The 13,351-nt window shown below is 53.8% G+C and overlaps 1 protein-coding gene across 2 annotated transcripts; it reads left to right on the top strand.

Moving 5' to 3' along the window:
• Window positions 1-845: 845 nt before the first annotated feature.
• Window positions 846-12,413, top strand: ASB10 (ankyrin repeat and SOCS box containing 10). Of its 2 annotated transcripts, none has more exons than XM_036246999.1 (6): window positions 846-1,207; window positions 2,020-2,287; window positions 6,209-6,728; window positions 11,429-11,542; window positions 11,819-12,004; window positions 12,163-12,413. In XM_036246999.1, the coding sequence occupies exons 1-5, from the start codon at window positions 937-939 to the stop codon at window positions 12,002-12,004; spliced, it is 1,359 nt and encodes a 452-aa protein (XP_036102892.1). In that variant the 5' UTR covers window positions 846-936; the 3' UTR covers window positions 12,163-12,413. The 2 variants fall into 2 exon arrangements, with proteins under 2 accessions (XP_036102892.1, XP_036102891.1); XM_036246998.1 differs by lacking the exon at window positions 846-1,207 and adding an exon at window positions 1,440-1,863.
• Window positions 12,414-13,351: the final 938 nt, after the last annotated feature.

The raw sequence follows: 13,351 nt of genomic DNA, 5'->3' as shown, positions 1-13,351 counted from the left end.
GGTGTGGGGGGGTCAGCATTAGGATGGGCGTAGGGGTCAGCATTTGAATGAGGTGGGGGTCAGCATTAGGATGGGGGCAGGGGGCAGCACTTGGATGGGTGTGGGGGGGTCAGCACTTGGATGAGGTGGGGGTCAGCATTAGGATGGGTGCAGGGGTCAGCACTTGGATGGGTGTGGGGGGGTCAGCACTTGGATGAGGTGGGGGTCAGCATTAGGATGGGGGCAGGGTCAGTACTAGGATGGGGGCAGGGTCAGCACTAGGATGGGGAGTGTTCTGTTGCTGCCTGTGGGATCCCTGTCCCCCTGGGTAGAGTCTGTCTGCCTAAGTACACCTGGAGGAGGTAACTCATAGGGTCCTTCTCTGCATTTGTCACTACTGTGAACTCCTCCCCTAGCTTTGGGAGGGTGAAGGTATGGGGCTAATTGGTAACATTTGGGAAGACAGGAAAAATTATGTGCACCCCACTGCTCTGCCTCTGGTTCCAGAGCCCCAGCAGCTGGAGGCCTCTTGGTGGAGCACATGATCGATGAGAGAGTGAGAAATGGCTCTGGAGAGGCACCCCACCCCCTTCCAGTCCCTGCTCTGCAACAAGTTGACACGCCAGGGGCCAATCACTTCCCACCCCTGGGCTCTGGTTCCCTTTACCTGTGAGATTGCAGTTGATGCCACCTTCTGGGTAGTCCCTTCAATCCTGCGGTGAATAACTCAGGGTGAGGCTCAGGGTGGAGGGTTCTAGCCTCACCCCATTTCCAGGCTCCTCCCTAATTCCGGCTGCCAGCCTAAGCCTCATTCCCCAGGACTGAGTTCCGACAGCCAGCGCTATTTATGGCTCGGTCCCCCTCCCCCTCCCACAATGGGCCTCATCTGGCTCGGGCCCAGTGCCCGCCCGCCCAGTCACTCTGAGTCCTGCTTCTTTGGCTCTCTCTAAACTAGTCATGACTGGGAGAAGAGGCTCTTGTCCCCACTGGGGACACCATCTGGGGTGCTTCCCCTCGGCCCCTGCCTGCCGAGTCTGGGGTCCCCAGTCCTGCCCAGCCTGGGAGCCCCCACGGCCATCCCCACTGCTGTGCCGGGACATGGCCCTGCAGAATGCCCTGTACACCGGAGACCTGGCGAGATTGCTGGAGCTGTTCCCCCCGTGCAGCACAGCGGACCTGCTGCTGGAGAGCCGGGCCGCTGAGCCTCGATGGACCAGCCACCAGAGGGGTGAGGGGCAGCAGGGGACGGACGGACCGACAGGGCTGAGGACCAGGGGCTGGGCTGACTGCATCGGGCACAGAGGTGCCAAGTGCTTGAGGAAAAGAAGCTGCCTCTGGCAGTTTCTCCCTCACCCCAGAGCTTGCCTAAACCTTGGCCCAGGAGTGAAGTCATGTGGAGCCCAGAATAGCTCCTGCCAAACTGCGTGGCTGGGTCAGGCTCAGCTCAGGCTCCGCGGAGGGACACAGAGACCCTCTCCTTCCATCTGTCTGTGTTTCTCTTCTTTTTCCCTCTACCTTTGGCCCTCCCCTCTCCTTCTCCCTCCCCTCTTCCCCTATGCTCACGCTCTGCCCTAATGAGCTGGTCCCCAGAAGAGTGCAGGGAGCAGGAAGAACCCCGGGGTGACAGACATGCCCTCTGTGCCAGGCTGGTGGAGGAGCCCAACAGGGGGTCTGCAGAGCACCTGAAGTCTGGCCCGGGACCCATCGTCACCCGCACGGCCTCAGGACCTGCCCTGGCCTTCTGGCAGGCATTGCTGGCCGGGGATGTGGGCTCTGTCTCCCTCATCCTCGCTGACTCCAGCGCTGGCCTGGCACCAGATTCCATCTTTGACACCAGCGACCCAGAGCGATGGAGGGATTTCCGCTTCAACATCCGCGCTCTGAGTACGGGCCAGGGGGGCTGGGGGGCCTGAGCGGGAGAGGGGAGGCTGGGAATGGAGCTCCGGGCTCCCTCTTCCTGGTCTCTGCCCAACTCCCCCATTGCCTGACAGCTCTTTGCTTTCCTCTTGAGCCTGAGGCCCATGTCTCCTCTCTCCCTAGGACTCTGGTCTCTGACATACGAAGAGGAACTGACCACCCCACTGCACGTGGCAGCCAGCCGGGGCCACACGGATGTTTTGCAGCTGCTGCTGAGGAGGCGGGCGAGGCCGGACAGTGCCCCTGGGGGCCGCACCGCCTTGCACGAGGCCTGTGCCGCAGGCCATGCTGCCTGTGTCCATGTGCTGCTGGTGTCAGGAGCCGACCCCAACATCCCTGACCAGGATGGGAAACGCCCCTTGCACCTCTGCCGGGGGGCTGGCACCCTTGAGTGAGTGATTCCTCACCCCAACCCCCATTCCACTCCTAGAGGAGACAAAGCAATGACCTCAGGGAGGATGGGGGAGCATGTCAGGGGCTGGCAGGCTGGGTGGGCAGGATGGAGGAGTCGGGACTTAGGTGGGGAGTCAGGATGCAATTGCTCCCCAAACTATCCAACCGTTGGCCCCAGGAAGTTTGGAGTGGCCTGAATCTGAGACAGTTTCTGCTTCCCCAGAGGTGCAGGAGGACTGGGGCAAGGGCCAGTTGCATGGCCTGCCTTGGAGAACTTGTCTGGATTCATTCTGGGGATTCATACTGTACTACAAAGTTTTCACATGGTCTAAATCTATTCCATGTTCCAGGACTGTGGTAAGTACAGCAACTGAGGCACGGTCTTGTCCTCAGGAACTGACTGTCCAGTGATCCAGATAGGCTGCAAGGATAGCAACTTCCAGTTAGAGCCTGCATTGGTCTATGTGGACAGAGTCTGGGTCTCAACTTGGCAGGTTTGGCATGTCCAGATTGGCAGGCACCCTCATTGATGGGCTCAGGGACTGAGTCCAACTAACCAAACTCACAAGAAACTAATGGATATACCCAGTTGTGACAATGTATTATTTACTGTAGGGCATATTCCAAATAATTATGCCCTATGTGTAGGGAACTTTAGAGGATGAGTCCCCACAATTTTTTGGTGGAACTCCACAAAGGAAGCATTTGCAAGTTACACACACAGTGGAGGCCCTCTCTCTATTGACTTCACACCTGCCAAAGTTCACATCCTGCCCCCGAGTGGTGTCAGATTTTTTTTTTTTTTTTTATCCTCACCCGAGGGCATTTTTCGATATTTTGTTCAGATAGAGTGAGAGGGGGAGAGAGAGAGAGAGAGAGAGAGAGAAAGAGAGAAACATCGACGTGAAAGCGACACATCGAGTGGTTGCCACCCGCACGACCCAACCAGGGCTGGGGACAAACTGCAACCAAGGTACGTGCCCTTAGCGGGAACCGAACCTGGGTCTCTCTGGACTGCAGGCCGACGCTCTAACCGCTGAGCCAAACCAGCCAGGGCAAATTCTTAGTTTTTTTGTTTTTTTGTTTTATCCTCACCTGAGGACATTTTTCTATTTTTTTTTTTTTGTTCAGGTAGAGTGGGAGGGGGAGAGAGGAAGAGAGAGAGAAACATCAATGTGAAAGGGACACATTGAGTGGCTGCCACCCGCACGACCAACCAGGGCCGGGGACAAACTGCAACTGAGGTACATGCCCTTAGCTGGAACCGAACCTGGGTCTCTCCGGACCGCAGGCCGACGCTCTAACCGCTGAGCCAAACCGGCCAGGGCAGATTTTTTTATCCTGTGTCCTTTCACAGACCTTCTTCCACCTGTTAACCTCATCAGCCTTCAGGAGTCTCCATTAACTTATCATATTGAAGACATAGCCTATACCAGCATGGTCCAGGAGAAATATAATGTGAGCTACGCAGGTCATTTAAAATTTTTCAGTGGCCTTATCACAAAATGAAAAAAACAAACAAACAGGTGGAATCAATCTTTTAAATAGTGATAAAATACCCACAGCATAAAATTTACCATCTTAACCACTTCTAAGTATACAAGTACATATTGTTGTGTAACCCTCACCACCATCCATCCAACTCCTGAACTTTTTATATCTTACAAAACTGAAATTCCAGCCCTGGCTGGTGTGGCTCAGTTGGTTGAGCATTATCCTGTGCACCAAAAGGTTGCCGGTTCGATTCCAGGTCAGGGCACATGCCCAGGTTGTGGATTCAGTCCCCAGAAGCCACTGATCAGTGTTTCTCTCTCACATCAATGTTTCTTTCTCTCTCTCCCTCTCCCTTTCTCTCTCTCTCTCTAAAAGTCAGTTAAAAACATATTTTTTTAAACTGAATTTTCATACCTATTGAACAATAACTTCCCATTCTTTCTTCCCCTCAGCCCATGGCAATCACTATTCTACTTTCTGTCTCTATGAATTTGATGAGTCTGACTACCTCATATAAGTTGAATCATATAGTGTTTGTTCTTTTGTGACTGGCTTATATCACTCAGCATAATGTCCTAGAGTTCATCCATGCTGTAGGATGCATCAGAATTTCCTTCCTTTTAAAAGGCTGAATACTATTCCATTGTATGTAGATGCCATGTGTCAGTTACCCATTCATCTACTGATGGAGGTTTAGTTTGCTTCCATGTCTTGGCTATTATGAATAATCCTGTAGTGAACATGGGTCTACAGATATCTGTGAAATAGGTAAAATTAATTATAATAATATATTTTATTTAACCTAATATATCCAAAATGTTATTTCAACATATAATCAATACAAAAAAAAAAGAGAGAAATAGATGTTTTATATTCTTGTTTTGCACCATCTTCAAATTGGTGTGATTTTGCACTTATAGTGTGTATCAATTAGGACGAACCATATTACACACAGAGCTGGTGGCTACTGTACTGGACAACACAGTTCTATACAGTCCCACATTTTTAGTTCTGGCCATGTTCCAGCCCAGCCTCCCTGAGGTCACACCCAGTGATCATCCTTCCCGCCTTTCTTTTTTTTTTTTTTTAAATTTTTTTTTTTTATCCTCACCCGAGGACATTATTCCATATTTTGTTCAGATAGAGTGGGAGGGGGAGAGAGAGAGAAACATCGACTTGAAAGGGACACATCGAGTGGCTGCTACCCGCACAACCCAACCAGGGCTGGGGACAAACTGCAACCGAGGTACATGCCCTTAGCGGGAACCGAACCCAGGTCTCTCTGGACCACAGGCCAACGCTCTAACCGCTGAGCCAAACCGGCCAGGGCTTAATTTTTAATTTTTTTATTTTTATTCACCACCTGAGGATATTTTTCTACTTATTATCAGATAGAGTGGGAGGAAGGGAGAGAGAAAGACAGAGAGAAACATCGATGTCATAGAGGCACATCGACTGGTTGCCTCCCGCACGACCTGACCAGGGCTGGGAATGAACCACAACGGAGGTACGTGCCCTTGACTGGAATGGAACCCGCGACTCATTGGTCCGCAAGCCAGTGTGCTAACACCTGAGCCAAACCGGCCAGGGCCTTCCCTCCTTTCTTGACTAAGCCAATGTATATCTAAAATCTTAAAGAATTTCAAACACAATGAAATGTGGGCAGGATAATATAATAATCATCACCATTTATAACACTCACCCCCCTCCCCATTAATGCTGCTGTTAAGAGTTCTTATGACAACAGCTTCTCAGGCACATGCTGCCCTCAGCAGCATCATTTAAGCCTAGATTTCAGTCATCATGCCCATTCTACAGATGAGGAAGCTGGTGCTTATTTCAGCAAAGAGGCTAAGGACCTTAGCCTTGACTTTTGGTGCACACGACCTTCCATGGGGGCCTTCACGGGGCACACCTGGCTGGTCAATTTCAGTTCTGTTGTTCTTTGTGCCCACTGCCAGGCCGTACTCCCCACTCCCTCCTCCCGTCCCTCCAACTGCCCTGCTGCCCCTGGACCCGAAGGCCAGCTCCTCTTCTTACTAGCTGTGGGTGAGATCCTCACACCCTCAGGGCCTCTGTTTCCCCATTTGCACCTGCCACAGGAATGCTGTGGGCATGAAGCAAGTGAGTACCGGTGCGGCCCTCCGAGGGTGCCTGTTCTAGGGGCACAATGGTGTCTCGGGACTTTTCTGCCATGGAGGGTTTAGTGCGCTATTCCTGCAGGGAGTGTGCAAGCTTGACAAGAGGGCGTGTGGACCCCGCAGGACGTTGCTGGATGACGATAGGGACAAGAAGGGAGGTGAGGGCATGCAGAACCAGGAGCCACCCAAGGCTCCCCCGTGTTTGCTTTGCTCAGACTGGCGGGAATGCAGAGGTGAAGGTCTGCGCCCCACTTTCCTCCCCACTGCCCTCTCACCCTCACTAGGTGTGCGGAGCTGCTCCTGAGGTTTGGGGCAAAAGTGGATGGTCGGTCTGAGGAGGAAGAGGAGACCCCTTTGCATGTGGCTGCCCGGCTTGGCCACGTGGAGCTGGCAAACCTACTTCTAAGACGGGGGGCATGCCCAGATGCCCGTGACGCCGAAGGCTGGACACCACTGCTGGTTGCCTGTGACACCCGCTGCACATCCCTCACCGACGCTGCAGCCACCACAGCCCGCTGCCTGCAGCTGTGCCGCCTGCTGCTCTCAGCTGGCGCCCACGCCGACGCTGCTGACCAGGACAAGCGGCGGCCCCTGCACCTGGCCTGTCGCCGTGGCCACGCGGCCATCGTGGAACTGCTCCTGACCCGTGGCGTCAGTGTCAACGCCATGGACTATGGGGGACACACGGCCCTGCACTGTGCTCTTCAGGGCCCGCCCTCCGCCCTGGCCCAGAGTCCAGAGCAGGCAGTTCGAGCTCTGCTCAACCATGGCGCCGTCAGAGTCTGGCCTGGGGCTCTCCCCAAGGTACGGGGCTGCGGGCAGAGGGAGGGCAATGAAGGCCGAGGGACGGGGGACCCAGACCTGTGCTCCCGCATGTGCTGGGTGCAGCCTGGGGACTTGGGCATTTGATGGGTCAGTTCAGTCTGTCTTTTGTTCCACAAGTGAGCAAAGCCCAACAGGAGGCAAAGGTGAGAACACAGACCAGAGGGGTGCGTGTGCATGAGTGTGCATGCATGCACACGTGTGTATGCATGCATACACCCGTTTTATGCGTGTGCACGTACACATGTGTTCATGTGTGGTGAAGGTAGACTGAAGGCAGTGGGGCCAGATTATAAAGGGCTGGAGAAGTCTTAAAGGAAGAGCCAGGACTGATGTGGGCAGGAGTGAGCTGATAAAATAAGCCTGGCTGGGGGCCATCAGGGAGACACTTTAAGTCCAGGAGAGGCTCCCCTAAGGCAAAGCGATGAGCTGGGTCCCCAGGTTCCAGATGAGCTGCGTCCTGGTTTCTGAGCACTCGGCAGGACAGGGTCACCCAGTCTAGGCACAGCTGTCCTGGCACCTGAGAAAAAAACTGTCCATTTCCAATCTGTATGTTAATTTCCCCGAAGCGGGTTCCACGGGAAGGGCTGTGTTACTGATGCCCTGGCAGGGGGCCCTGTCCCATGCTGGGTCATGTCTAGAGGAAGGTATATGCCGTCGTGAAGGACACTGGGTCTTGGGGAGGGAACCCTGTTCTCCAAGGACTAATATGGCCGTGGGCACATTCCCCTGCCCTGCCTCCCTGCTGGTCCAGCCCAGCCCAGCCAGGCCGGGATGCTCCCCTGCGGTCCCCACCTCTCCCCTTCACTCACAAACCTAGGAGCATCTGTCTAGATTCCTAAGCAAGACCAAATAATTAAACAGCCTGAGAGTTCGGCAGATTGGTCTCCCCTTTGGGAGAATACAAGAAAATCAACAATTAACACTAATTAATCTCCTATTAACACCAGATAATTAGGAGACAAGCAATTCCCTGTAATCTGACGGCTCTGACAGCTAATGATTTCCCGCAGTCAGGGACAGGGTGGGAGGAGGAGGTGGAGCAGCACATGGGTTTCCCAGGACCCCGCTACCCGCCCCTCTGGCCCTGCTCCTCCCTGCCTCCTGGACCAAGGGGCCCACACAGCAAAGTGCCCCATTCATCCCTTCATGGTCAGAAAGTGCAGACTCCATTTCCCACGATTGGGCAGTTGTTCCAGGCTTGGCTGGGGTACCTGTTCTCTGGGGAACTGCTCCTGCTAGGAGGCCTCCAGGGCCCATCTGGGACCACTGCCAGCCCCAGTTCTTTAGGAGCCACCAGACTGGACTGGGCGCTCAGGAGACCCAGCTTTGATGCTTGTTCGTGTGACTATAGGCAAGTCACTGGAATTTTTTGAATCCAAGCTCCCTGTGACCTAACAGCGATGAAAAGCTGTTGGAGCACAGTGGGTAACAGTCGGAGCCAGCACAGCCTGCTGACACACACCAGACACTGAAGGTGTGTGACCTGTGACATGGGCTCCCTCAGTCCTCCCAGCAACCTCTGAGGGAGGTGGCAACTAAGAGTGCAGGCTCTGGAGCCGGGCACTCCCTGTGTGACCCTTGGCAAGCCGCCTAACCTCTCTGGGTCTTAGTTTCCTCGTCTGTAAGAGAGGGACATAACAGCACACCTGCTTCTTTATTTTTTTTAAAAAATCCTCACCCAAGGACATTTTTGCATTTATCTTCAGATAGAGCAGAAGAGAGAGAGAGAGAGAAACATGGATGCGAGAGAGACACATTGACTGGTTGCCACCTACACGACCCCAGCCGGGGCCAGGGACAAACTGCAACCGAGGTACGTGCCCTTAGCAGGAACCGAACCTGGGTCTCTCTGGTCCGCGGGCTGACGCTCTAACTGCTGAGCCAAACTGGCCAGGGCAAGCATGCCCTTTTTTTTTAGGGTTATGTGAGAACTAAATACGCTCACACATACAAAGCTCTTTGGACAGGGCCTAACCTGGAGTTAGTATTCGACACCTGTTAGCTAGCGCTGTCCTGGAGTTCAACAGTGGATGTGAAAGCACTTGGAAACCTGTTAGGCGCTAATCCCACTGCAAGGCATGGTTAGACCAGGGAGAGGAAGGTGCAGGAGGCTTCCTGAAGGGGGTGGGGCTTGGGACAGGCAGGGCTTGAAGAGCTGGAGGCACAGGCATTGGAGGCGGAGTGCAGAGACCAACAGCAGGGGCCAGGAAGGATAGAGAGACCAGCCCAACAGCAGGAAGGAGGAGCAGGTAGAGCAGCAAAGTCGGATGTAACCAGCCTGCATTTTCCTAACTCTAAGGAGGTAGGCAAAGAGGCTTGCCCTGGGCAGATGGCTGGGGCAGCTCCAGTGAGCACCACCCAGAGGCAGGACCAGAAGCAGAGGGCCCACAGTGTGTGAGATGCTTTTTCCAGAGACCCCATTTCCTGGACAAAGCCTTCCACCTGCTCCCATTATCCAGCAGTGCCCAGTCTAAGCAGCACTCCCAGCCAGCCAGGCAGAAGGGTGTCCTCTCCTTGCACGGGGTGTTAAAGCCCCTAATGTGTTATATGCCAGAGTGTGTGTGTGGGGGGGGGGGGTATAGGGATGCTGCCGGGAAGATGGCACTTAGCTGTTCTCTGATTTTACAAAGAATCTGTGGCCACTGCCTGTAGCTTGACATATAGCAGGAGATGGAGAAGGTGAAGCAGGAATCTGCTATGGGTATACATGCAGGCATGCGTGGACATGACGGTACCTATGTCCGACCCGTACGTGGTGGCCTTTCTGACCACGCGAATGGTCCCCCAGCATGGGCAGCTCCCCTGGCATGGCTTGTCCCTCACTGCATCAGGCCATGTCCTCAGAGAGGCCTTTCCTAACCACCCACCTAGGACTGTGCCCTCCCAACCACACTCAGTCTCCAAGCCTACTTATTTCTCTTTGCAGAGGTGTATCTGTAAGCTGTGTTTTCCTTTCAAAACAGAAACTCCCAGATGACAAGGCCCTGCCTGTCCTCCTTGCAGCTCGGTCCCCAGTGCTTGGCCCACGGGAGCCCTTAGGAAAGGTTTGCCGAATGAAGAAACGAGAGAATACATCTGGCTCCAACTTGATTCCACCCCCACTCCTGTGTCAGGCTTCTGCTGGCCTCGTTCCTTCTCCCTGAATGCCTTCCAGGGTCCAGAGTTCCCCTTGCCTACACAGCCCCAGCCCTCTGCTCTGAGAATCCCCCCCGACCACCAAGCCCTGCGCCCCTGCCCCTCCATGGCTGTCTCTACCCTCACTTGGCATCGGGCAAATTCATTAAACTTTTTATTCTCTCAGGAGCTCCAACCTTAAGTCAGGAACCCCTTTCCCATCCAGAAGCTTCCAGCAGAGCCTTGTAGAGGCAGACAGTAGAGCAGAGGGTGGATGCAGTAGTTAAAGGCCAAGAGCCACACTGCTGGGCTTGGGTTGCTGGAACTATAACTCGGGCAAGTTACTTAATTTCTCTGAGCCTCAGTTCCCCTTGCCTGTAAAATGGTTTAATAACACTCCATACCTTGTAGGGACAAGGATTAAGAGACTTAGTACATGTAAAGTACTAAGAAAAGTATCTGGCATAGATTATGCCCAATAGAAATGTTACCTGATGTATTGGTTTCCTGTCACAGCTGTAAGAAAGTATCACAAGCCCTGGCCGGTTTGGTTCAGCGGTTAGAGCGTCGGCCTGCGGTCCGGAGAGACCCAGGTTTGGTTCCCGCTAAGGGCACGTACCTTGGTTGCAGTTTGTCCCCAGCCCTGGTTGGGTCGTGTGGGTGGCAACCACACGATGTGTCGCTTTCACGTCGATGTTTCTCTCTCTCTCTCTCTCTCCCTCTCACTCTATCTGAACAAAATATCGAAAAATGTCCTCGGGTGAGGATTAAAAAAAAAAAGAAAAAAGAAAAGAAAGTATCACAAACTGGGTGGCTTACAACAATAGAAATGTATCCCCTCACAGTTCTGGAGGCTGGGAATTTGAAATTCGGATGTTGGCGGGGTTGGTTTCTTCCGGAGGCTCTGAGAGAGAAACTGTTCCCTGCCTGTCCCCGAGCTTCTGGTGGCTGCCCACAATCCTTGGAGTTCCTTGGCTTGTAGGTTCATGACGCCAATCTATGCCTCTTTGGTCACACGGCATTCTCCCTGCGTAATGTCTGTGTTCTGCTTTCTCTTCTTATAGACAGTCATATTGGATTAGGACTCACCCTAATGACCTCGTTTTAACTTGATTACATCTGCAAAGACCCAATTTCTAAATTGGCCACATTGACAGGTCCTATGGACTAGGATGTCCGCATATCTTTTGGGGGAGGTAATTTTTTTTCATTTAAAACTTTTTTTATTTTACTTTTTATTTTTCTATAGAGTAGAAGGGAGGGAGGAGGGAGAGAGAAACATCAATGTGGGAGAGACACATCGACTGGTTGCCTCCTGTACTTCCCTTACTGGAGCCAAGGATCAAACCTGTAACACAGGTGTATGCCCTTGACCGGGAATGGAGCCCACAACCCTTCGGTCCATGGGCCAACACTCTAATCGCTGAGCCAAACTGGTCAGGGCTGAGGGACATGATTTATACCATACCAGCTGTTCTAGGGCTGGCTGGTCATCCTGTGTGGACTGACTGGGACCTGCAGTGTGGGGTAGCCCTAGGAACACTGACCGTCTCTGACTCCTCCAGGTGCTGGAACGCTGGTGCATGTCGCCTCGAACCATTGAGGTCCTGATGAACACCTACAGTGTCATGAAGCTTCCTGAGGAGGCCATGGGCCTGGTGCCTCCTGAAATTCTGCAGGTTAGACTCCAGGACCCTGACTACACAATCACTCAGTCTGCCCAAGAGGCTTCCCCCTCCTAAAGGGAAGGTCTGTTGGTCCCCCAATTCTTCCCCAGAAATTATCCAGAGACCTTCTCATGTCCCAGAAGAAGAAAACTTAGAATGAACACCCCGAACCCTCCCTACTCCCAAAAGGCTCCTGAAGACACCCACCAGCCACCAGCCTCCCACTGTGGGAGGAACGGGCACCACTTGTTCAAGGCTGCCTTGCTGAGTCCCCCATTCTGTCCCCAGAAGCACCACCGTTTCTACTCCTCCCTCTTCGCCTTGGTGAGGCAGCCCAGGTCGCTGCAGCACCTGAGCCGCTGTGCGCTCCGAGCTCACCTGGAGGCTTGCCTGCCCCACGCCCTGCCCCGCCTTCCCCTGCCGCCCCGCCTGCTCCGCTACCTGCAGCTGGACTTTGAGGACGTGCTCTACTAGGTGAGTCCTGGGTTCTGTGGACAGTCCCAGGGGGAGTGCTGGGTTTTTTGGAGGGGGTATTTTACGAAGCAAGAGAAGAATTGGAGGCAGGGTCCTGGCCAGAACCAGCCAGCCTCCCAGAGCACCGGACCTCTCTAAATGCACAACTCTCCTTCCAGATGAACACTGCATTTTGAGAGAGACTGAGAGCAAATGCCCCAGGCACCAGGGACACTGGCCCACTTCTCACAGCGCCCTGAACCCAGGACTGAACTGAACCAACTCAAGCTGAGGCAGCCTCTCCGCAGGAGGTCCATCTCCACAGGCAGAGTGGATGCTGCCATTCCCACCAGGGAGAGGCGGACGGACCATGTTTGCTGGAGAGAGAACTAGGACTCATGGCAAGTGATACTCTCCTCTTGGGGGGTCTCCTGAGGTCCCCTCTGGCTAGTCCAAATCCTGTATGCACATTAAAGTCTCCAGACCTGTGTTGTTTGGTACTGTCTCCAACAGGCCTGCCTATGAGCTGGCCCACTCACAGGGGACTCAGGATGGGCAGACTGGATCTGCCCCATAGTGCCAGCTGCGTCACCATCCCCCTTTGGCATCCACCAGCTGTTGAGGATTCCCTGCCCCTCTGGCCCATGATGAGGCAGAATGGCTGCCAGGTGATAGTGTCAAAAAGTCCCAAAGGACAGCCGGCCAGTAGATGGCTTGCATGGGCAGAGCCTCAGCAGATGAGGCAGTGCAGACAGTGGGGCAGGATAGTAAAAGGGGGAGCTGGGAGGTGAGAGGTGAGGTGAGGGACAGAAAGGCTAACTGGATGGTGCGTCACAGGTGCTGAGCAAGCATGGAGGGGTAATAATGGTTCAGGAGAGAGTGGAAGACCAAGGTTTAGAAAAAATAAATCCCCCAAAACCCTCTTACCTGTCCTGTAGGTCAGGGAGCATCGATGCACACCTGGTTCCCGCCTCTGTTTATCTGTTCCTTCAGTTTAGCTTTGAGGAGGCAGGAGCTGAACTGAGAGTCACACCCCTGAATTCTAGTCCTGCTCTGCCATTAACTTTTGGAACATAAGTCTCTTCCCCTCTCGGCTGTAAATCAAGACAGGAAGGAGTCCCTGAGGGTCTTTGCAGCACCAGAATTCTAAGAACCTGCAGGGGTCTTCAGCATCCAGGAGCCGGTCACAGCAGGGAGGTGGAGTTGACCGGAGCCTCAGAGCAGCCAATCAAGTGCACTGTGGTCCATGACGACAAGAGTTGCTAGACAGATTTCCCAGTGCCCCAGAGTGCGCACGCGCCGGAGTTCACGACTTTCCCGCCAACAGCTGGGAGCATAGTAAGAGGCGAAGGGCTGGCCCGGGGAGTG

The sequence above is a fragment of the Molossus molossus genome, unplaced genomic scaffold (genome assembly GCF_014108415.1).
Source record: "Molossus molossus isolate mMolMol1 unplaced genomic scaffold, mMolMol1.p scaffold_m16_p_7, whole genome shotgun sequence".
Taxonomy (NCBI): Eukaryota; Metazoa; Chordata; class Mammalia; order Chiroptera; family Molossidae; genus Molossus; species Molossus molossus.
The sequence above is the reverse complement of the archived record's forward strand: the minus strand, read 5'-3'. Positions and strand labels throughout refer to the sequence as shown.